The sequence below is a fragment of the Salvelinus sp. IW2-2015 genome, linkage group LG31, assembly GCF_002910315.2.
Source record: "Salvelinus sp. IW2-2015 linkage group LG31, ASM291031v2, whole genome shotgun sequence".
In the NCBI taxonomy this organism is placed as follows: domain Eukaryota; kingdom Metazoa; phylum Chordata; class Actinopteri; order Salmoniformes; family Salmonidae; genus Salvelinus; species Salvelinus sp. IW2-2015.
In genome coordinates this window covers 955,953-981,682 of record NC_036870.1, presented here as the reverse complement: position 1 = coordinate 981,682, position 25,730 = coordinate 955,953, and the positions used below count along the sequence as shown (strand labels likewise).

General features: G+C 42.2%; 1 protein-coding gene and 2 non-coding genes across 3 annotated transcripts; all 3 read left to right on the top strand.

Annotated features, from left to right (window-relative positions):
- Positions 1-511: 511 nt before the first annotated feature.
- On the top strand, positions 512-5,439 carry LOC111955819 (septin-10). Its single transcript, XM_023976138.2, has 10 exons — positions 512-640; positions 1,200-1,308; positions 1,394-1,589; positions 1,690-1,876; positions 2,960-3,121; positions 3,521-3,617; positions 3,707-3,875; positions 3,980-4,112; positions 4,250-4,428; positions 4,629-5,439. The coding sequence occupies exons 1-10, from the start codon at positions 611-613 to the stop codon at positions 4,642-4,644; spliced, it is 1,278 nt and encodes a 425-aa protein (XP_023831906.1). The 5' UTR covers positions 512-610; the 3' UTR covers positions 4,645-5,439.
- Positions 5,440-13,861: 8,422 nt separating this feature from the next.
- Positions 13,862-13,935, top strand: trnai-aau (transfer RNA isoleucine (anticodon AAU)). The gene has a single exon. It is a non-coding gene; the product is annotated as a tRNA-Ile (tRNA).
- Positions 13,936-14,017: 82 nt separating this feature from the next.
- Positions 14,018-14,090, top strand: trnaf-gaa (transfer RNA phenylalanine (anticodon GAA)). Its single transcript has one exon. It is a non-coding gene; the product is annotated as a tRNA-Phe (tRNA).
- The last annotated feature ends 11,640 nt before the right edge of the window (positions 14,091-25,730 follow it).

Sequence of the window (25,730 nt, the reverse complement as noted above, 5' to 3'; positions counted from 1 at the left end):
ATAAAAGTATACCAGTGACTGAGCCTATGAGTGACTAGAGAAGGCCAGCCAACCCTGGTATACAAAGTGCAGTGGTGCGTAAGGATTTTGCAGTTTAAAATAAATCTCAAAGTGCCATTCAATCTGTGTCAATTGATCTCAAACACTGAGCGGATCAGTGGTGTAGGGTAAGCAAGTAATCGCAGTTTACCCACATTTTTTATTTAGCACAACAGTTTATCCACCTTTTGTGGAAAAATGCATTGAAAGTAAAGGGAGCATAACTTTTTCCACTGGGACCGGCAGTATGAGAGCCGAGAGAGGGAGTGAGATCCATTATGAGGGAGAAGGGGATACTGAGTATATACTGATAGCATACTGAGTCATCATTAGAATCAAAAATGTTATATATTTTTTCATAAAAACGGGGTGGGCAGGTCGAATTTCCTCCCTGTCTCTGGCGCACACCCCAGTACAGTAGGTGGCGTTAATGCAGCATAACGTTGGATGCCAACCGCCTATAAACCCCACTGAAGAAGAAGCTAGCTATAAGTATTTTTTTTAAGCGTCTCCTCCGTTTATGACATCTACTTTGTTTTGACATTTCTTTGTAAAAATATATATCCAAACAATGTCTTCCTCTGATGTTGCTCGGCAGCTGGTACGTCATAAAGTAGTTTTTTTGTATGTATTCCCTAGTATTTAGAGTTAGCTATCTGAATAGAAACTTTACAGAACATAACGAACAAGTTTAGGACGTTTGAGTAGAGTGAGACATGCCAGGGAGTGTCCCTTGCTAATTCTAACTAGCTTGCTTGTAAAAGTAACCAGCTGTGCCTAAGAAAGTTGTTAAGTTGGCTAGCTAGCTAGCCAGTCGTGTTAGCAAATCTTAGTAAAGTTGTAGCCTCCTCCGCTATTTTCATAGCCGGCACTGGCTGTGAAAGTTTAACTTCGTTAAGTTGTCGTTAGATAGTAGTGAACTTTAGATATCGATGTTTTGCGAGCTGTGTCTTGAGATCAAATTTGACTCAAAATAATGCCATGATTTAACGTCAGCTGTTTTCAAATGATTATATTTTGTTACGTTTCAAATGGCATTTCTTGTTCACTACACTAGAGCAATAAACAAGAGGTTCAGAGGCTTATATTAAGTGTTTGAACAGACAGTACTCTGGGGGAGAGTCTGTTGATGTGTTATGTTGTGTTCCTGACACGATAAGGGAGCACATCCCCTCTCTCTGTCTGGCCATGTTGGGTTTGACAGCCTTCCAGACCAGCTGGTCAACAAGTCCACCTGCCAAGGCTTCTGTTTCAACATCCTCTGTATAGGTAAGACCACAACCGTCTCTCTCCAACCAGGCCTATCCCCTTGCTGCCTCTCACACTCCGTCTCTCTCTGTGTGTGTCCCACCAGGTGAGACTGGTATTGGTAAGTCGACCCTGATGGACACACTGTTCAACACTAACTTTGAGAACTGTGAGTCGTCCCACTTCGAGCCACAGGTGAAGCTGCGAGCCCAGACATACGACCTGCAGGAGAGTAATGTCAAACTCAGACTCACAGTAGTCAACACTGTTGGCTTTGGAGACCAGATGAACAAACAGGACAGGTAGGGAGAGGGGTGTGTGTCACATCACTGTCAGCTTTTAAGACTAGCTGAACAAACTGGGCAAGTGTGTGTATACTAACCTTATGTTTCTCCCTACTAGTTACCAGCCGGTGGTGGACTATATAGACCGTCAGTATGAGACGTATCTCCAGGAGGAGCTGAAGATCAAGAGAAGCCTCCATAACTACCACGACTCCCGGCTCCATGCCTGTCTCTACTTCATATCGCCCTCCGGACACTCCCTCAAGTCCCTGGACCTACTCACTATGAAGAAACTAGACAGCAAGGTGTCTGTCAATGGCTTCTGGTCACTGACCCAGTATAGTCACTGACCCTGCTCATATCACTGTACTGAGGTCACAGCTCTCAGATCCTTGTGGCAGTCAAACACTGAACCAACTGTAGGAAGGAGATATTAAGCTCCAGATGTCAGGGTATTTTTTAGCATCTCGAATCTGAGTGCTTGTGTGTAGTTGTGCATTCACAAGATTTATGTGAATGCACATGACTGAGGCCAGGATTCAATCTGTTCATGTTTGTACGTTTACTTTTCTATGATTTTATTTATTTTTATTTAGCAGACCCTCTTATCCAGAGCGACTCACAATAGTGAGTGCATACATTTTTGTACTTGTCCTCAAGTGCCATGCTCTACCAACTGAGCCACATGGGACCACAATGCATCTTTTAAAGGCAATGTTACTGAGTTTGTGGAGATCCCATTCAAGGTAATCGCTGCAGGTGACTGCTCAATTGGAAGTCAAGCACGCTATAGCGCGGTTTCAGAATTTATCCTTGCCTGACTGTCGTAGTTAGTGTTACCCTAGATGTGTCCACTCTGGAGTGGTCTATAGTTCCTCTGCTCGCTGTCTAGTCACTCACAGTAGCTGGAATGAGCTCAGCTGTGTGCGTGTGTGCCCACCCCAGTGATTACCATCTGAATGGGGTTGTTTTCTGTGGAATGCTGTCTAGCTTTCTTTGTCCTGTATGGACAGAGATGTAGTGACTCTGAAAAGATGGGAGAGAGCGAGAACAGTAAAAGTAGAGGACTGATGCAGAGCGGGACAGAGAACAGTGTGTTTGTACCAGGCGCAGAGAGTATATACTTAGCTGTGGTGGGTGTAGGCCAGAAGCTAGTGTAGGCTGGGTGGCTTTTGGGTGGGATTCTGTCAATAACACTACGAATCATGAGTCTGCAGCTTGCAAAGTACTATGAGTTGCATGGGCCTTGTAGACAAGCTAGCATGCTAATGTCATGTAGAATGTGCGCCTTCAAAATGGTTTCTTTCAGTACTAAAATAAATATTGTGTTATTCTCACCATCCTTATTTGCACAGGAATACCACATTGTGTCTGTGTGTTTGTTCCAGGTGAACATCATCCCAGTGATAGCCAAGGCGGACACCATCTCTAAGAGTGAGCTGCACAAGTTTAAGCTCAAGATCATGAGTGAGCTGGTCAGTAACGGAGTTCAGATCTACCAGTTCCCTCTGGACGATGAGACTGTAGCCAAGGTTAACACTACCATGAATGTAAGTACATGCACACGCATCTGCTGCTGCACATGTTTATGTAGTTGTTGACAGAGCGTCTCAAAGATGGTATTCACATAAGTATCTTAGTGTCTGTAATGTGCAGTCTACATCTCAGGCCTATGTCACCAAGCCAGCTAGAGATATGCAGGATCGTCTAAAACTAGCTAGCTTCAGTTGGCTTCACATTCTAACTAAGGCTTCATCCATGTCACAAAGGTGGGTATTGATCAAACGCCTGCCGCTAATTCAAACCAGACTTCAAACTGCACATCCATGTCACACGTGGATAGCTCAGCGAGTCAAAAATAGATTTGAATTAAAACAATGCTTGCATACCCTATCCTGATTTGGGACAGTTCTTTCCTCAACTGGAAGTGTGTGTGTCTGTGTGTGCAGGGCCACCTGCCGTTTGCTGTAGTGGGTAGTACAGAGGAGATGATGGTTGGGAACAAAATGGTGAAGGCTCGCCAGTACCCCTGGGGCGTAGTGCAAGGTAAGAGCGAGAGTGTGTGTGTTTGGGTCCCTCTGTGGGGCAGGAGAAGAAGATTGGACAAATCCACTGTTGTGCTGATTGTGTTTCAGTGGAGAACGAGATTCACTGTGACTTTGTGAAACTGCGTGAAATGCTGATCTGTGTGAACATGGAGGACCTGAGAGAGCAGACTCACACACGTCACTATGAACTGTACCGCCGCTGCAAGCTAGAGGAGATAGGCTTCAGAGACACAGACCCTGAGAGCAAACCTGTCAGGTACACACACACACTGAAAGCAAACCTGTCGGGTACGATACACACACATTGACTCTGGCACTAGTGAAATTGAAGTGTGTATGACCTTTGAAATGTGTGCACAGCCTGCAGCAGACATATGAAGCAAAGCGTACAGAGTTTCTGGGGGAACTTCAGCGGCGAGAGGAGGAGATGAGACAGCTGTTTGTCCAGAGAGTCAAAGAGAAGGAGGCTGAACTCAAAGATGCTGAGAGAGGGGTACATGTCACATGCACACACACCTACAGTAACACACCATATTCACAAATACAGATATATTACGATACTTAGCAGAACATGTATTTTATGTGAAGGTATCCATTGTAAGTCTCTAACCTTTTTGCTGCTGTGTGTAGCTGCAGGGAAGGTTTGAGCAGCTGAAGCGGTTGCATGCGGAGGAGAGGGGTGCGTTGGAGGAGAAGAGACGAGTTCTAGAGGAGGAACAAAGTTCCTTCAGTAAGAGACGAGCTGCAGCCCAGCTACTGCAGGCTCAGAACCTTAATGCTAACGGGAAGAAGGACAAGGACCGCAAGAAGTGAGTTACAGTACCTCTGACCTCTAGGCCATAAATGTTATCTCTTTTTAATGTCTCCATTTGAGCAGCTTAGATTTTTTCTATAGATGTTTGATATCAGTCTGCTGTGACTGAGGGCAGTTCCTAACACATGATTGTCCAGCTCTCTTCTCTTATTGTCCCCCACTTTCCATCTTGTCCCACATCTCTCTCTGTCTCAGCTCTGGGTTCATGTGAAGATCAGCGTGACTTGGATCAAAACAACCACTGGCATCTAGTCCTCTTCTGCCCTCGTTGGCTAGATTCTGGCGCCAAATAGAAAGTATTTTCACAGGGCCTGCTAACTTCAAATTTCTTACTTTATAAAGAAAGGAACAAAAAAATGCATTTTAAAACTGACCGTACTGTCAACAGCCCATAAGACATCAGTCTTCAGATGTAAGTTATGAGGCTCACGTGTTGTTCCTGTTCGGTTTGCGTCAGTGTTTCTCCTATGATTTCTTTCACAGCAGCGGTGGCAAAGTTATTCGGGGGTGAGGCCAATGGCGTGGTTTTAGAGGCCCTCTTGGCATCAGATAATGTTGCTGTTTTAAAGTTAATTTCCTGCAATTCTACACATTTTGCTATGGCTTATGCCATTTTATGCAATCTGTGTGACTCAAACATTGTAACAAAATCAATGGGTGACCCATGACATGGAATTTTACATTCTCCCTGACTGTCAAGTTTATTTTGAGTGTTAGTTCTCAAAGATCTTATTGAAAAAAAAATATTGCTTATAGCTGTTGTTATTCTGGTTTTGGTGGTTTAAGTTTATATTAAAAACGTTTTACCATCCAGAAAACTATTTTTTTTTAAACAATATACAATAATATTGTGCCACTGCTAAACGCACGTAGGGGAAACACTGCTTTGATGTTCAGTGACAAAAATCTGAATGTTTGTTATTTTATACTTCCTTTTAGTGGCATTTTGCTTTATATATCCCTCTATTAACCCCTGCCACTATAGGTCACCAGTAGCCTTGCTGTTTTGCCAATGATTTCCCTTTTTACTTGCTTTACACTTTACTGACTGTTTCACTACCATTTATTAGTAAAAAAGGATTCATTGGGTTGTAGTTTATTTACTAATTGGAGGGGATTTCTGTAAATTTACACTCGTTAGGTATATTCATTTTCCTTCTTAGGGAGAGTTTAACCAATGATTATATTCCAGTGAAACATAATGATATGCCAAACTGAAACTCTTGAGTGCTTAAAGTCTTTGTGTGCCTTACATGTGATATTTATATGGACTCACTATAGACCAGCGCAGATCAGGGTACTGTTTACACAAGTGTTTACATGTTTTAACTACCCCAGTCAGACTCCTCTTCATTCCACTGTCCCTTCACTCATTTGGCATGCATTTGATAAACTGTATTATTGGGGAAAGATTTTAATATCTGTAACAATTGTATTTTTCATAAGTTATCTTTTAACCCAGTGTCCTATGCATTGTGTGCAATTTTGTTCTCAGTTGTAAATAAATAAATTGTCTATGTAGTGAAGTTGACCTGCAGTATTATACATTTTTCCAACAGTATTTCTCATTATTTATATTAAAGCAGTTTATAAAACTCTGCCTCATTTTCTTTTCTTGATGTCTAGGCTACTTAAAAGGTGTTTTCTGCTCTAGTACTGACTGAGGTGATACAGTATCTGCAGTGTTTTTTTCTTGATGCCATTTTATTTACTCTCTCCTGACACCCTGATCTAGAGGTCTTCTCACTTCCCAAAATTGAGATCCAACCCGAATTGAATCTGTTAAATTCCTACCCGACCCTGACACAATCCGGTCATAAAAATAAATATGATTCGGATCTGAGGTGGACCAGATCTGACCCAAAACCTCTCCGAGCTATACAAATTAGGTTCATCGCTGTCCGACTAAAATGCAACCAACCGAAAGATAAAAAATGAAACTTTATTGCCGCCAAAGCCAGCAGAAGTGTTTGTCTGGCACTGAACGTTAACATGGATTTTCGGTTGTAGGTCTAACTAAAATAATTGGTCTACAGTTTAGCATTTTCATGAAATCCCTACAGAGGGAGAACATGAGGTTTCTTATTTCCATTGATCAGATATATTTTTGTCATCGCATACAAGGCAGAGCAGGGAATAGTAATATTCTGTAGGTCTATTTTAGTAGGCAACATTCCAATCTAGCCTATAACTCTTTTGATCATTGATTTAGGCTGAAGGTAGGCTATAGCCTGACTAGCAAGCTTCAAAATACATTTTGAAGAGGCTACTGAAAATCCTCCCATCTGTATTCCCATGTAATTTCCAACAATTGGGATTTGTATTGTAGGTCTAGACGAGGTTAGTATTCCCGCTATGACAACGTTCGAATTGGAACAAAAATATTTATAGGTTTTCAGAGCTGTTTGTTTCTGTTGAGCACATTTTTTAGATTACAATATTTTTGTGGTGATTTTAGTACACTAGCGTTAGACATAACCTACCAAAATATGTCTAACTCAGGTGTAACTCATTTATAATAGCCAAATGTGTTTGTTTGAAATGAAATGTGGATATATCCTTTAGGCCTACATAATTACCCTGTACATCCTGAGATGGGTTTGATTAGAAAAGTAATCCATGCCACAGCTGTGTATGCCTACCGCCCGGCGAGGGAATAAAATATTAATAACAAGCGTTCTGATATTTCTTATCTATGCCATACACAAAAACACCGGCAGCCTTTCAACATTAGGCTACAATATGTTCTGCAAATAAACCTATGCACACATGAGCAGGTTAACTTGGTCAAAAACGGGATTATAGTGTAAATTACCTATTTTGAAAGAAAGCCACGGAACTAGCGTATGAATGGGTCTCATCTTTATACCTTCAAACATCACATGCACTTCACTCGAGTCAAGCCAGGATGTAGGTTAGCATAATGCCGGCCCTCAGTGGTGGATTTAGGTATGGGCGACATGGGCACCCGCACAGGGCAGAACCATGCCGGGGGCGGCACGGGGCACCCACACCAAAATTTGGAATGGTGACATTTGCGCGATCGGTTTTCTGTCGCTCATTTGCACGTCACGTCAATGATAAGTCACCATGTGGGACTGTGGGTCAATTAACCTTGTCGGAGTGGGCGCCCTGGTTCTAGTTTGTGAGCTAGGCAGCCTACTGCCTGGTAAGGTCCCCTCCCCACTCAGAAGAGATGGGGAGGGGGGCGGGGGTAGGTTGACCTCAGGTCTCCACACAGGAAGCTTGAGGTACGGGGAGCGGGGAAATCTATCAAATAGCACACCTCTAACTTCGTACAGTACTAATACAGTTAGTAAAATATGTCACACTACGAAATGCTACCAAAATAAGCCACAATTCAGTCATAATACTGTGAATATATAGTTTCAAAGACATATTGCATTTTTTTCTGGTTTGTGTGAAATCGTAAAGAATAATATAAAACCAGTCTGCACACCACCAAGGTGAATTTGTTTAGTCTTGACTCTTGGTTGACAGTGTTGGGGGATGGGTAATGTATTGATGCTCTAGTGCCAAATCAACACAAATGGATAAGAAAAGGTCTAAGCCATCAGGTGCCCAGTTTAGGAAAAAGGAAAGAGGAGAAACGCGCAAAAGATAAAGGTATGCAGCTATGTCATATCTTTATGAGTATAATATTATGCATGTAATGGAAAAGGCTAATATAACACTTATGTTTGTTAGCCTATGTTGCTTGCTATGCTATTACACATAGGGCGACAATATTACGTTTTCTGTCCAACTACTTTACATAACATTGGATATAATTTCACACAGTTTCATCATGATAATGTTTGTAGCCTGCAGCAAAACGATTACAACCTAACTAGCACATTATTGATTTGGTTAACTTTCATTGAGGTGACAAAGGTTTTCTGTGATTGTATTGACTAGGTCCTAAGCTCAGTAAGGGGAATTTCCAATGCTGTAACTTAAAAGACGTCTATATTATGCTGATATTTTGTATCGTGTGATATATTGAGTATTTTGGGGTGTCTTTTGCCTAGAATTAGTCAAGCAAGGAGGTTGTATGCATAGGCAGAAATCCCAGGGGGGACATGACCCTGCCATCCTGGGAAAAATATGATTTGCCCCCCCCCATATATCACTGTAAACATAACTATGTAATTTCAATAATATTAATAATACGCAATGAAAGCACTTGTGCTGATTATAGACACTTAATAGCGCGTTTTTAAGTTTCAAAAGATTGCGAATCCCCGCCCTTTGCCTCACAATGGTTTGATCCACAGCCTCCCAGCCCTCAGCAGTGGCACATGATGCAGGTACTGTCGACTTTGTTGCTATATTTAGCGAGTATTCAGACCCCTCTAGCGACACATTTTCAAAAAAGCGAATAGCGACAAATCTAGTGACTTTTCTGGTGTTATTGGAGACTGACGTCAAAGCACATCGTTCTTACTCTTCTCAACGAGCAGTGGGTGCTGCCTTGGGCCCCACCCCCGTCCCAAAGTACTCACAGGCGGCCCAGTCCTCGCGCAGCAGTCTCCCAGCTGCAGTCAGAGCATGAGATGTTCACCCCTCCGCATCCAGACTGCAAATTAATCGCGCATGCGGGAAGCCGCCGCTGGCTGATCCCGCCCTGGCTTACATTCAGGGCGGGATGTAAATGTAAAATGTTTTTTTGTCTAAAATAAATCACTGCACAAACATAATTCACTGCACTTACTCAGCTTGTCCACTGTGTGTGTGCCTCTCTGTGACATAAGCTAAACATCTAGCTGGCTAGCTCATCATGTCTCAGTCTAAACTGACTTTTAGGACAGCCAATAGTTACTTTCCTTACTGAGGAGTTGGCAACACTGGTGTGGGAATCTGAGAGTTTGTCATTGGTGCATGACTTCCAGGAAGTAGTCCAAACACAATACAAGAAGACACATTTATAAACAGTCACAAGTCTTCATTTTCGCTGCATTAAATTACAGGTCACTCTCTATGTTAGCTATTTTGCTAACGTTACAGTAGCATCAACCAGTGTCTGCAGCTATTTGAGTCAATGAGAGAAGCTAGCAATGCAATGTAGTGTTCCTTAGATGGCAAGGTAACAGAGGGTTCGTGTCTACCGTCTGAAAGGCACTCAATGCACGTAACTAACGTGAGATTAATCCAGTCAATCGCACCATAGCGATGTTGTTTTATGTTGGCAGGGTTCACACACACAATAGTTGAATTTGCAGAGCTAGCGAGCAAACTAAAGCAAACACTAGCTAGCAAGCTAGTTAGTACATATTCCATTTATGTGGCGTCGTCAAAGATTACATCTTTGCTATCGTCAGTTTATTCCAAGATCAGTATGCAGCTGTAGTGCTTCAAAGTCCCTGTGATAAGGTTAGCGATAAACTGAACAGAACTACACTCTCTTATAAATATCTTTAATGGTTTCGTTGCGAAAGCTAAATTGTCGCTAGGGGACTTTGAAGCACCTGTGTGCCGATCTTGGAGTAAACTGACGATAGCAAAGATTATAGCACCACAGAAACGGATTTGGTGCTCGCTAGCTCTGCAAATTCAACTATTGTTGGAAGCCAGACAATATAAAACAAACTACATTAAAATTACAGAAGGTTGCAGCATACGTTGTGTAAATTGTGAACTCATACAGCTGTCAACCCTTGTCACTGCAATCCGTGTCACATTTGCTAGCTGACAAGCTAGCTACCTTTTAGATCGAAGCCCATCTAAAATTATAGATGATAGAAGCCCATCTCCTACTGTAAATAACCTGCACACTGTGTGTGTGTGTAGCCAGCCAGCCAGGTAGAAAAATGGCTGAAAAAAGACGGACAGAGTCTTTTTTTCAGTACACCAAAATGCATAGTAAGAACCCTAGTAGCCTAATATCTCAAAGACTAGTTGATAAAATGTTAATAAGAAAGAAGTGAAATGCTAATGGAAATGTTTCACAATGATGTCATTAGGTAGAGCAGGCAACATATGGCACACAGACAGCAGAGCTGGGGACAGATGGGCAGGGACAGACTGTTAGAGACAGGGAGTCTCAGGTAAGTTTGTTGAGTCTTTGTTTGGCAACATTATGAAAGGTTCACTTTTTTAGACTTGTAAAATAGGGACATAATTGGAAAATGCCATGGATACACCCACTCTCAACTTAAACTGGTTACTGAACGAATATTTGTTTAAGGCAATGGTATTGCTGTTGTGATTAATTGTGTAGTTTTGGGTACCGGTAGTTAGGAGAAAACACCTTATTTCTTTTTTAGGAGACAGGCTGTGAGTCAGTGAGGGTGGTGAAAGGGAAAGAGCCAGGGAGAGAGACTTCAGAGGACAGTGTCACAGCCACGGCAGGACCAGGTGTCAACCTGGTTGCCAGCAGCACCAGTATAGGGGACAGTGGCACAGCATTGTCCAGTTACCTCAGTGATGGCACAAAACCATATCAGCCACACCCACAATTTATAGAAACGCTAACTCTTGCCAACAGTGTTGACGTTTCAAGAGAGATGGTTTCGTGATTTCCCCTAGCTACATTAATAAAAGGAGTGTTGTGTTTTCAAGCCAGCCATCTTTTTGCCAAAGAGCGGATGCTGCTTTCATTAGTGCAGGATTTAGGATCTGGAGAAAAGCCATTGAAAAATTCACAGCACATCAAAACTGCCAAACCCACTGCCACTTTGTAACTGTAACAGCACACCAGCTAAATCCAATCAGTGCCCAGTTATCCAGCGCGTGACGTAAACAGCAGAAATGACGAAGCTACCTTGCACTTTATGAGAAAGCAAAAACATTGATTGAATCCATTGAGACACACTCAAGACGATTTTCTGGCAAAGCAGTGGATCACTATATGGCAGAATTCTTTTAAGTGTTGGATGGTGTGGAGGTTCAGTTTGGCGACTGTTTTGACCAGGACAGTCTAAACGTCCTGCAAAAGTTGGAAAGAGCGCTTCTCACAGGGGAGTTGGATGAGTCTCTAGATAGGTACCCTGAGCTGAACATAGATTCTCTTTTGGTGCAGTTTCCTCTATTTCACAACAAATTCCCTTGTAGCAGCAGTGGAGAGGCAGCGGAAGGTCCTCAGGAGGCTCCCAGTGGAGGTGCAGAGGTTGGTTGACCAAGTTGAGGTGCTAATCAGAATTTTGTTTGTGGTGCCAGTGTCTTCATGTGAGGCTGAGAGGAGTTTCAGTGCACTCCGTAGGTTAAAGACTTGGCTACGGGCTAGCATGGGCCAAAATAAACTTAACGGCGTAGTTGTCTGTAATGTACATAAAGGCAGGCAGGATGGTCTCGAGGGAAAATATCTGCCAGCAATTTGTTGGATCCATTGAAACCTGCAAACATATGTTCGGTTCTTTTGTTCAGTAGTGTGTATAGCAGCGGTTCTCAACCTTTTTTGGGTACTGGAACCCCTGCATATTTTGAGTCAAGGCGGGCAAGGTTTTGAGTGGTCCTCAGGGACCTCCTCCGCTCTATTATATGTAAAGTTACTGGAATCCTTGTGCTGAATACGTTCATTACACTTTTTTATTTCACGGACCCCTTACAATTACACGAGGGACCTGTTTGTTTGAGAACCCCTGGTGTATAGTGTGATATTTGTTCTTTCATTTAGTAGTTTTTAGTACATCACAGTACACTTACTAATGATTTATTTTATGTTATTTTATTTAAAATTGCATACTTAGTGTGACATACTTGTCCATAGCTGCTGTTTGAAGAGTTGAGACACTGACTGAACAATAAATACGTTTTTTTTAAGGATATTTTGGTTGATTTATTTGGGTATTCATTGAAGTAGTTATTTCACTTTTAGAACTGTACTTATTTTGAGCTTTTTGTTCTTGTAAAGCTATTGTAGTAGACTCAGGCCAGTGGCACATATTTAATGACTATATAAATGTATCAGAAAAAGGTAAATAAAAGGTAACTTCAATACGGAGACCAACTTTGTGATGGTTCTCAATGGAGAGTCTTTTTGATGAGGTCACACCATGTTCATTGTATTTACGAAAACTGCACCCATACAGTACCATTGCCACCTACTGGCCTTTCTTGGTATTGCTGGTAGTAAATCCAATCCCCTCCTTACATACTGGACTGATTAGGAACACTGCTATAACTATTATTATTAGTAGTATTAAAATGATTTAAACATTTGAACAAGTTGGGACAACCCCTCAATTAACTATTGTACCTATCAATTATCCAGTTGTACTAATTATGGTTCCTCAATATACATTTAACATAAGTTTTAAGTTTCCGTATTGTAGGTAACAATGATGACTTTATTATTCCTGGGTATGTATGTGGGATGTTCGACCACTATAAATGCTGTAAATAACGTGTAAACTAATGCCCATGTGCTCTCCATTAGAAATGTCTGTAGCAGCATCCCCACCAAATCCTGCTGCTGAGGATGAACCACTGTCTACAGACCCTGCTGACTTCCTTTAGTTCTGACTGACAGAATTCGGACACAATAAGTTTGCGGAGGACCAAGTGAGGTACCACCTAACTTTGTTTTCCCAAGGAATGAGAGTGATGGAAGAAGTTTCCACCACCAGCATTTCAGGAAGACCTTGGTGAGTGGTGCAAAAATCCCTAGAAGTTGGTTGGTGTATTCTGAAAGAAACACCAGCCTCTTCTGCTTCTGCTGCAAACTGTTTTCTAAGAAGAAAAAACATTTAGCAAACTCAGGACTGACAGACTGGAAACATGCAAGTTCTTTGACTTCCCACGACAGCAGTCCAGAACACCAAAACTGCATGAAAACTGGCAATGAGGATCAAAAAAGGGGAAAAAATTCATAAGCATGAGATGGTACTTATGGAGGCTGAGAGGATAAGATGGAGAGAGGTGTTGACACGTCTGACTGCTATTGTGCAGTCTCTGGCAACTAGAAATCTGGCACTAAGGGGACACACACAAACACTGTACTCTCCATCAACTGGACATTTTCTCAAAGAGGTTGAACTGATGGCACAATTTGATCCAGTCATGAAAGAGCACCTTAACCATGTCCAAAAAGGGACCTGGAGTCACACCATACGCTGCTCCTCTGAAAGTAAGTCATGTCATTCTTTTTCATCTGACATTGTGACATCAGTGTTACATGAAAGTTGCTTGTCATTGTTACATGACAGTAGGTTGTCGTTAGACAAAGCTGCATGAAGTGTGAACTGGAGCGTTCTTGGATCCACAAAAACAATAGTTTTTTGGAGAATGTGGGCATCGATCCCACTACCTCTCGCATGCTAAGCAAGCACTCTACCATTTGAGCTAATTCACCAGCTGGTTAAATTTGCCACAAGGAGCAACCAAGAGGGTCTAGTCTTGTCAGGCTATGCTGTTGGTGGACTTGTTAGTTTTTGCGCCAGCACTGGCCGAGGCTCTGTGCATCCTAAAAATTTCGCCTCGTAGCAAGCGGCCGGTTAGCTCAGTTGGTTAGTGCGTGGTGCTAATAACGCCAAGGTCGTGGGTTCGATCCCCGTACTGCCCATGAGGTACATTTTCAGTGTCAAAATCGTGAGTCACTTGCATGTGTATGGTCAAGAGTGCTACATAATTAATATTAGTGACTTGCTGAAATCGCTCAGTTGGGAGAGCGTTACACTGAAGATCTAAAGGTCCCTGGTTCAATCCTGGGTTTTGGCATAATTTGTTGTTCTATATTTATCCTCTGCTTTGGCTTCAAGGAAACTTCCCACGGCTTTGTTTGTGGGCATCAATTGTGTGTGCCTACTGCTCCTCTGAAAGTTAGTCATGTCATTCTTTTTACATCCGACATTGTGACATCACAGTAGGTTTGTTGTTAGACAAAGCTGCATGAAGTGTGAACTGGACGTTCTTGGATCCACAAAAAAATGTTTTTTGGAGAATGTGGGCATCGATCCCACTACTCTCGCATGCAAGCAAGCACTCTACCATTTGAGCTAATTCCCCACTTTTTATTCCAACAGGGAGCAACCAAGAGGGTAGTCTTGTCAGGTTATGCTGTTGGTGGACTTGTTCGTTTGCGCCAGCACTGGCGAGGCTCTGTGCATCCTAAAAATTTCTCTCCGTAAACGGCCGGTTAGCTCATTGGTTAGAGCGTGGTGCTAATACGCGCAAGGTGTGGGTTCGATCCCCGTACTGGCCATGAGGTACATTTGAGTGTCAAAATGTGAGTCACTTGCATGTGTATGGTCAAGTGTGCCACATAATTATTTTAGTGACTTGCCGAATAGCTCGTTGGAGAGCGTTAGACTGAGATCTAAAGGTCCCTGTTTGATCCCGGGTTTGGCATTAGTTGTTGTTCTATATTTATCCTCTGCTTTGGCTTCAAGGAAACTTCCCACAGCTTTGTTTGTGGGCATCAATTGTGTGTGCTACGCTGCTCCTCTGAAAGTATCATGTCATTCTTTTCATCGACATTGTGACATCAGTGTTACATGAAAGTTGCTTGTCATTGTTACATGACAGTAGGTGTTGTTAGACAAAGCTGCATGAAGTGTGAACTGGACGTTCTTGCTCACAAAAAAAGTGTTTTTGGAGAATGTGGGCATCGATCCCACTACCTCTCGATGCAAGCAAGCCTCTCATTTGAGCTAATTCCCCACCTTTTTAATTCACAAGGAGCAACCAAGAGGGTCCAGTCTTGTCAGGCTATGCTGTTGGTGGACTTGTTGTTTGCCCAGCACTGGCCGAGGCTCTGTGCATCCTAAAAATTTTCTCCGTACAAGCGGCGTTAGCTCAGTTGGTTAGAGCGTGGTGCTAATAAAACCAGTTGTATATTTATCCTCTGCTTTGCTGCTTCAAGGAAACTTCCCACAGCTTTGTTTGTGGGCATCAATTGTGTGTGCCTACTGCTCCTCTGAAAGTTAGTCATGTCATTCTTTTTAAATTGTTGAACATTGTGACATCAGTGTTACATGAAAGTTGCTTGTCATTGTTACATGACAGCAGGTTGTCGTTAGACAAAGCTGCATGAAGTGTGAACTAGAGCTTTCTTGGATCCACACAAAAAATATATTTTTGGGAGAATGTGGGCATCAATCCCACTACCACTCGCATGCAAAGCAAGCACTCTAACATTTGAGCAAATTCCCCAGCCTTAAAGATTTGCCACCAGGAGCAACCAAGAGGGTCCAGTCTTGTCAGGCTATGCTGTTGGTGGAGTTGTTAGTCTACGAGCCAGCACTGGCCGAGGCTGTGTGCATACTAAAAACTGAGCACTGTAGCAAGCGGCCGGTTAGCTCAGTTGGTAAGAGCGTGGTGCTAATTATGCTAAGGTCGTGCCTTCGATCCCCATACAGGCCATGAGGTACATTTTGAGTGTCAAAATTGTGAGTCACTTGCATGTGTATGGTCAAGTGTGCAACAGAATTACTTTTAGTGACTTCCCGAAATAGCTCAGTTGGGAGAGCGTTAAACTGAAGTCATAAAGGTTCCTGTTTCTCTCCCGGTTTTTGGCATTAGTTTTTTCTTTATCCTCTGCATTGGCTTCAAGGAAACTTCCCACAGCTTTGTTTGTGGGAATCAATTGTGTGTGCTACGCTGCTCCTTTGAAAGTAAGTCAATTGTGACATCAGTTTCACATGAAAGTTGCTTGTCATTGCTACATGACAGTAGGTTGTCGTTAGACAAAGCTGCATGAAGTGTGAACTGGAGCGTTCTTGGATCCACAAAAAAATGTGTTTTTTGGAGAATGTGGGCATCGATCCCAATACCTCTCACATGCTAAGCAAGCACTCTACCAGTTTCTACAACTTAATTGAAGCCACCTGGGGTAAATTACATTGATTGGACATGATTTGGAAAGGCACACACCTGTCTTTCTAAGGTCCCATAGTTGACAGTGTATGTCAGAGCAAAGACCAGGCCATGAGGTCGAAGGTATTGTCTTGTGGAGCTCAGAGACTGGATGTGTCGGAGCACAGATCTGGGGGAAGGTACCAAACATTTCTGCAAGCATTGAAGGCCCCCAAGAACACAGTGGCCTCCATTATTCTTAAATGGAAGAAGTTTAGAACCACCAAGAGTCCTTCCTAGGCTGGCCGCCGGCCAAACTGAAGCAATCGGGGGAGAAGGGCCTTTGGTCAGGGAGATGACCAAGAACCAAACGGTCACTCTGACAGAGCTCCAGAGTTCCTCTGTGGAGATGGGAGAACCTTCCAGAAGGACAACCACCTTTGCAACACCCACCAATCAAGCCTTAATGGTAGAGTGGCCAGAAGTAGCCACTATTAGTAAAAGGCACATGACAGCTCGCTTGGAGTTTGCCAAAAGGCACTAAAGGACTCTCAGACCATGAGAAACAAGATTCTCTGGTCTGATGAAACAAAGATTGGACACTTTGGCCTGAATGCCAAGCGTCACGTCTGGAGGAAACCTGGCACCATCCCTACGGTGAAGCATGGTGGTGGCAGCATCATGCTGTGGGGATGATTTTTTCAGCAGTAGGGACTGGGGGAACCTAGTCAGGAATGGAGGGAATATGAATGGAGGAAAGTACAGAGAGATCCTTGATGAAAACCTGCTCCAGAGCACTTAGGAGATCAGACTGTGGTGAAAGTTCACCTTCCAACAGGACAACAACCCTAAGCACACAGCCAAGACAATGCAGGAGTGGCTTCGGGACAAGTCTTTGAATGTCCGTGMGTGGCCCAGCCAGAGCCCAGACTATGCACGGAGGCTCCCCATCCAACCTGACAGAGCTTGAGAGGATCTGCAGAGAAGAATGGGAGAAACTCCCCAAATCAGGTGTGCCAAGATTGTAGCTTCATACCCAAGAAGATTCGAGGCTGTAATCCCTGCAAAGRTTCAACAAAGTACTGAGTAAAGGGTCTGAATACMGATGTAAATGTGATATATTTTGCAACCAAAAAAAACAACGTTTTTGCTTCGTCACTATGCGGTATTGTGTGTAGATTGACGAGGGGGGAAAACGATTTAATCAATTTTAGAATAAGGCTGTAAYGTAACAAAATGTCGAAAAAGTCAAGGGGTCTGAATACTTTCCGAATGCACTGTAGATCACTGGCTAGGCCTACTWCAGGGTTATTTTGTACTGTGTTTGTACAGCAGTAGCAATTTGTTATGTAACRTATCTGATTCATTGAATTGCAATAAATTCTTATTGAGGCCACTCTTTTCACTAAGAGTTAACGTTTATTGCGCATGCTGCGACTACTGCAGTCCTTCTCACCCCCGCCCCTTTATWTTACAGTAGGCTATAGCAGAGACCCCTGAATCGACAGAATTTCCGAGGCTATTGCGATTCGGTAAAGGAAGGGTGGGAGACATCTGGGCGCTCGGGGGTCACATTAGCGCAGAATTTGGAACGGTGTGTGCACTTTCATGGTCGTTTACATTTAATTTCCTTAAATTTCAATTTCTCTCTTCCATTTGAACTCATTTTTCTATTGTTAACGGCTATAGCCTCACGCGCGTGCGTCCAGTTTCAATAATCTTCTTGCGCAAACCCGATGGCACATTAGGGTTTATTCTATCTAAATACGCTGATCAGCCAGGAGTTATGAATTTCTATTTTGCAGTATTTGCCTTCATGGCACCGTGCATTTTTGTTATAGTAACGGTAGGGGTATCATGTATAATTCATCGAAGGAGGCAGAGTCGGCTTTGAAAACGCTCACTTCTATGATGGACGCTCTGGTTCGTATCAGTGTAAGTAATTCTATACTGTCTGTGGTCTGTGTTAACATGTTTTGTTGTTTTCCCGTTGTAGTCTATTCTAGTCTATGACATTTTATAGGCTAAATTTGATGCTGCTCAGGTGTCTGATTTGCCCGCATTTTCCACCTGTCGGACCACCCTTATTACATCATAATTTGGTCTATACCCTCACAACATTCAAGCCCAATAACCATTCATGCCATTCCAACATTTAACACGGCTCAATGTAACACATTGATATATATATATTTTATACGGGCCTTTTCTATAGGCTATTTCTAGAAAATATATAGGCTCTTTCTCCTCAACCTGCCCATCATCACCCTATTCTTCTACCTCGAATGTGGTAATTAATTCGTTATGTTAGCCTAAATAGTATTAAACCTAGACATTAAAGAAACAGATATGTGTGTTTTAAATAACACTGGTAGCCAATACAAAATCAGAATCAGGTTGCTTGCTGTCTTGTGATGTTTGAGAACAAAATGTCGTACACCCATGTCGTATTGTGAATGTTTACGACTTCCCATTAGGCTACCATTTAAAATGTCCATTCAATTTTCCTGCATTTTTTTTAAATATCAAGCTGCGTCCAAATATGTTGAAGCCTTCCAAATGTATTGAACCACTTAGGTAGGCCTATCATGGGCTTAACGAATGTTGGTGCACATTTCTGAGGCAAAACTATAAGGTGCTTTATAATGGCTTGTGTAAAAACATGTAAACCTTATTGTTTTCCAACTGCAACATTATACAAACTCGAAACAAAAAGAGAAACCATGCAAATAAATGCCACACACTTTGTGGAGCTCCTGGAATAAGCAGGAACCAGGGATGCTCATTACCATGGAGACGGGATTCAGGCCAGGCCCATGGAGGCCTTTTGCTGCAGAGGGGGAGATAAGGCCAAAAAAAGGAATGGCTATGGGTACGAATTCTCTGGAACCCTGCACATGTGTGAGATTCTCTACTTTACACTAAAGGAAAGATTCACCAATTTTTTATGTTATATTGTTTTGGTGCATCTCTGAGCGATGTTCTATCAGTTCCCAGAGTCATTTCATGCTTTCATGTGTAGCTGAGCTCTTGCCGCTGTTCACATKTGGCAAAACGCATCATACCGTCTGTTTTTCTATATTTTGAAAGGGATATATCTTGAAAACTGGATTGCTGACATGCAAAACATTTTGGGACTGTATCAACAGTTGATGAATGAAACAAATACCAAAATATAGTTTGAGTGGAATTGTCCTTTAAGCCTTGTGCACACCAACTGCTGTGAACTGTATGCGTTCTGGCGGAAGTCCATGCATTTCAATGGGAGGCAATCTGCACTGCTGCGACTCATCTGCTGGACTAGGTTGTGGTGCGTGCAGTGTGTCGCATGTGTTGGGATTTTTTCCCAACTTGTGGGTCGCTTTGCCATGCCGTATCAGAMACAAAAGTAGATGAACCACAGAAGGTGCTGTGTGCGAAGATTGTTCTCTGAACGTTCTGAGAACACGACTTTAAATAGAACCACGAGGAAACCTCCAGGGAACGCGATSCTGAAGTACTGAAATTCCCATCTCAGAAACATACAGTATGGCTTTCTGAACATTATGTGCCAGCTGGGTATCCTGTACCCTTCACAGAACATTGTGGTAAGGTTGTAAGCAAAATAACCATAGGACAACCACACGCTCACCTAGGTCTAAGAAACATATGGTTCTCAGAACGTTATGTTCTGGCTGGGTTGTATCMTTTTCTTCATGTCATAAAAATTGCCCAGGGTTCTTATTTCTGCTGTACAGAGGCTACATAGTCATGTCAATACATTTGGTTGAGGGTTCAGAAGAGGGTGAGTAAAGAGAAAAAACGTGAAGGGAGGGGAGAGTGAGCAGCAGTTATATATAAAAACAGAGTTGCTGCGGATCTTACTTTTCCAGACCTTCGCTTCCATCAGCCAAGGCGCCGAAGCCTCTGTACATGTGCCGGACCCCTCACAGTCTCAAACCACTCCACTTGTGGTCCCGTGTGGCTCAGTTGGTAGAGCATGGCGCTTGCAACGCCAGGGTTGTGGGTTCATTCCCCACGGGGGGACCAGGATGAATATCTCCACGGATAATTCCTTCGACCTCATGGCTTGGTTTTTGCTCTGACATGCACTATCAACTGTGGGACTTTATATAGACAGGTGTGTGCCTTTCCAAATCATGTCCAATCAAGTGAATTTATCACAGGTGGACTCCAATCAAGTTGTAGAAACATCTCAAGGATGATCAATGGAAACAGGATGCACCTGAGATCAATTTCGAGTCTCATAGCAAAGGGGTCTGAACAAGATATTTCTGTTCATTATTTTTAATACATTTGCTAAAATAAAATAAAAACAGTTTGTCATTATGGTGTATTGTGTGTAGATTGCTGAAGGTTATAATTTAAAAAAATCAATTTTAGAATAAAGCTGTAACGTAACAAAATGTGGAAAAAGTCAAGGGGTCTCAATACTTTCTGAAGGCACTGTATTCTATATAACAGAACCAGATAAAATAGCATATTTTAACATTACTGTAAGAGAAAAAACACCACCTAATTTCTTTCTAATTTCATTTTTAGGATGATGTTCGCATTTAGGATGATGTGGCCAAAACACAGCAGCGCGCAAGGTGCAACTAGGCATAATATGTTMTTTGATTGAAACTAAACACAGGAAGGCTATGCTGCAGTTTGTTAACACCATCTTCTCAAAAAATTTGCTCACTGCACATAATTCAAAAGAACACTGTAGGCTACTTCGAAACCGAAGCGGCCTATGACCTATAAGAAGATCTAAATGCATATCCCCATGAAACTGATTGGTATGCAGATGCTGCATGGACKTTTCACCGGTAAAGTTTGAAGAATTGTCATTCACGATTGACAGTGGAAAATGTGAAGGGAGGTTCCCRACAAGTAGAGCAGAGAATGTGAGCAAAGTAGACGATCCCAGGGACCCACAGCCTGGATACACAGCAATGTCCTAAAAATAATGTGTGCGTAAAATAGCACAAGCTCTGCACAGAAWGTGATTAGGATCTTTAGCTCTGGGTTAAGACGTTTCCAAGGGGGCGGAATGGGGCCTTACCTTTGGATCTGCAGCCTCGGCCAAGAAACACCAGGGTACTAGAAGATTGCACAGCGTGGTAGTCTACACTAGTAACCTAGTTATCAAAAAMGAAAACAATGACTGAATTCACTCTTTTGACGCACTACGCTATATCAATAGGAATTAAAAGGGAGTCTTTGGGAGTGTTCGAGGGGCGCCTTCCATAGTGTGTTGCATTATAGGGCTAAAAGTTGTCCGACTTGCGACTGCATGAACTTTACAAAAACCATGTGATCAAAGGTCATGAGGTATTGAATGCAGTTGACTGAAAAGTTCTGCAGTTGCTCATCACCAACTTCATCCTGCAGCCCTCACCTGCATTGTGGGAGGCTCTATTGTCAACCAATCATTAAGGTGTTTTTGTTTTACCAGATGTGACTGAAACAGGAACCAACTTTGCCGCAATTCATGTATGCATTAGATATGTACAATACAATGTGGTATTTGAGGCTCTCTCTCACCAAATGATAGCACAATGTACTGTACACACATATATTTAGTTTGTGAGTGTGTGATATGGGGGTTGGAGACATTACAACGAAAAACTTTTATAAACAATGGCAACGCTACCATGTTGCAGTGAGCCCTGCTGTTGGAAAACCACATCAGTGTCCAGCTTTCGGCTGTCGCAGATTAACCTCCCCCGACTTCACTCCTCGACTTTTGTCTACAGTCGGTTGCTTTCACCTTAGTACTGAATGTGCCATTAAAATAATTTGCATCTCACAAATCCTGAGCAGTGAGTTGAGGACCAATCAAATTAGATTCCATCACTCTAGCAAAGAATGTGCCATCATCCCGTCATTCTACGTTCATAAGGGTTGTGTTCTTTACTACACTTTTATGACCTGTATAATGTGTCAGAAAAATATCCCAATGGTTCATGCCTTCAAAACAAGAGTTGCCATGTCAGTTACCTGTGTGATATCATCGGTCTGACTAAACTGTTATCAATTTAACATGTCTATTCTGCGTGTGGTAAGATCTTACAACATCTGTACGTACGTACAATGTAAGTATCTTAACTCGATCACTCTACTGTCGTGGAGAATTTTCCTGCTGTCTACTGTAAATTGCCGCAGTAGATTTGCCGTGGTAATATTTGATTTATATTGTAAGGAAKGCTTGTCAAATATACTGAACAAAAATATAAAACGCAACATGCAACAATTTCATTGATTTACTGAGTTACAGTTCATATGAGGAAATCAGTCAATTGAAATAAATAAATGAGGCCCTTATCTATGGATTTCACATGACTGGAAATACAGATATGCATCTGTTGGTTACACATACCTTAACAAAATGGGCCTCAGGATCTCGTCCCGGTATTTTTGTGCATTCAAATTGCCATCGATAAAATGCAATTGTGTTCGTTTTCCGTAGCTTATGCCTGCCCATACCATAACCCCACCRCCACCATGGGACACTCTGTTCACAACGTTGACGTCAGCAAACCACTCGCCCACACGACGCCATACATGTGGTCTGCGGTTGTGAGGCCAAATTCTCTAACATGACGTTGGAGGTGGCTTATGGTAGAGAAATTATCTTTCAATTCTCTGTTCACAGGTCTGGTAGACATTCCTTGCTCCCTCATGAGCAAAAACATGAGACCTGTGGCATTGTGTTGTGTGACAAAACTGCACATTTTAGAGTGGCCTTTTATTGTCCCCAGCACAAGGCGCATCTGTGTAATGATCATGCTGTTTAATCAGCTTCTTGATTTGCCACAGCTGTCAGGTGGATGGATTATCTTGGCAAATGAGAAATGCTCACTAACAGAGAAGTGAACAAATTTGTGCACAAAATTTCAGTGTAGATAAATCGCCCTGAGTCTGTTAAAAAAGGACTAAGTTGTTCCGAAACAATACCAACCAGAGGGCGAACATACAGTAACTTGAAAGACTTTGGTKGCAAGCAGGACTAACRWTAAGGTAACATAGTGTTAGGTTCTAATTCTCAGAGTAAAAACTCAACGGACATTATGAAAGCTTAACCAACAAACTAACTGGCTAGCGACATCGAGACACAAATGAGAGACCACTTCACTCTGAACATTTTACTCGCCCTAGCAGAGCTGGTTAGGYTGTTTTCATGTTATCCAGAGCGTTGGTGACTGTGCTTCTGGCAACAATTTAATAATGATTTTTTGCCAACGTTTACTGACACCGGCCATATTCAACGGGTGTTGAGCGTTCGTAAATTCATCAGTAAATTCATCAGTAAATTCATCTGGCAAACTCAGGCGAGAGTACTCTGAAATCAGAGTAAATAGCCAGAGTGAATTTATGWCCATTGAGAACGCACAACGACTATACCACTTAGCTAAGAATGACGTGAATTATCAAGTCAATAAACATTGGGTACTTAGATATCATATAGTTAATAWACTGGCAATTAGTAGCCAACTAACATTAGGTAGCTAGCTAGCGATGCACCCYGTATTATCGGCATATTAAACAGCGTCTAAGAAATATATTACCTTCAACAGTGTTATCTTGTGATCAAGCCATCAATGTTTTGTGATTATTGGTGTCGTAAAAATGTTAGCTAATGGGTTAGCAATTAGCATGTTTGACATTTCAGTGGAAATACTACTACTATCAGTGGTAAGCGGTGTATTATCGGCATACGGTCCCCAGTTAATGGCCACCTTAATATTTTGTTCAATTACAAGATATATCTGTTTAATTTTGTTCAAAAAAAGAGACACCAACCTTGTATCCGAAGTGTTTACTAGATAGTTGACTAGTTCCCCCTCCGATGTTGGGGGAAAATTWGCTAACATACCAGTAGTTAAAGCAATGAATTTGTATCCGCTCTCGTCGGACTTCGGCTGCATATTTTCCGCCATTTATTCAAATGTGAAAACGTTGTGAAGCCACGCCCATTTTCTGAAGAATTGCATTATTGGCCCTAAAAGCACGGGAAATAGTGTCCACTGCTTGTTTACCTCGTATTTTGGCGAATGTAGCACGACATCCGGGAACTTTTGGCATAYTAACTCTATCCATACTATGACCAATTAGCATACTACATACTTAATTTAYGTCACAAATAGTATGGTTAGTATGAGTATACAAACACAGCTCAGGTCTTTTTGAGGTGTTTTGACTGATTTCATGTCAATGCTAATATGGCAAAAAAAATTGCCCCATAGTTGCTAAAAAAACTACCCGTCTATGCTTTAGTGAGAAAGTGTTCAGATCAGGTGSAACTACATGTACCCACCCCCAAAATGAATATTTATGAACAATTMCCCCCATCCACAACTTCTCACCTGAATGTATTTTTTTTAAACATTTGAAGCGGTTGGGCAAAGGCTGCAATTGCGGTTGAGACTTACCCTTTAACCTTTGAGTTGTTTCTGTTTTAACGCTGTAACCACACGGAATTGATGCGTCAAAAATAGATGCGTCAAAAATAGATGTTCATCCATGAGTCAAAGGGCATATATCACTGGTATTAATAATTTATTCTGCCTATTGCTTTCCTTCAACATACARTACCAGTCAAAAGTTTGGACACACCTACTCATTCAAGGGTTTTTCCTTATTTTCACTGTTTTCTACATTGTAGAATAATAGCGAAGACATCAAAACTATGAAATAACACATGGAATCATGTAGCAACCAAAAAAGTGTTAAACAAATCAAAATATATTTGAGATTTTAGATTCTTCAAAGTAGCCACCCTTTGCCTTGATGACAGCTTTGCACACTCTTGGCATTCTCTCAACCAGCTTCACTTGAAATGCTTTTCCAACAGTCTTGAAGGAGTTCCCACATATTCTGAGCACTTGTTGGCTGTTTTTCCTTCACTCTGTAGTCCAACTCATCCCAAACCATCTCAATTGGGTTGAGGTCGGGAGATTGTGGAGAACAGGTCATCTGATGCAGCACTCCATCACTCTCCTTCTTGGTGAATTAGCCCTTACACAACCTGGAGGTGTGTTGGGTCATTGTCCTGTTTAAAAACAAATGATAGCCCCACTAAGCGCAAACCAGATGGGATGGCGTATCGCTGCAGAATGCTGTGGTAGCCATGCTGGTTAAGTGTGCCTTGAATTCTAAAAAAAATCACAGACAGTGTCACCAGCAAAGCACCCCCACACCATCACACCTTCTCCTCCATGCTTCAAGGTGGGAAGTACACATGCAGAGACTCTGCGTCTCACGAAGAAACACCGGTTGGAACCAACAATCTCAAATTGAGACTCATCAGACCAAAGGACAAATTTCCACCAGTCTAATTTCCACTGCTTGTGTTTCTTGGCCCAAGCAAGTCTCTTCTTATGATTGGTGTCCTTTAGTAGTGGTTTATTTGTAGCAATTCAACCATGAAGGCCTGATTCACACAGTCTCCTCTGAACAGTTGATGTTGAGATAGATGTGTCTGTTACTTGAACTCTGCAAAGCATTTATTTGGGCTGCAATTTCTGAGGTTGGTAACTCGAATGCCCTTATCCTCTGCAACAGAGGTAACTCTGG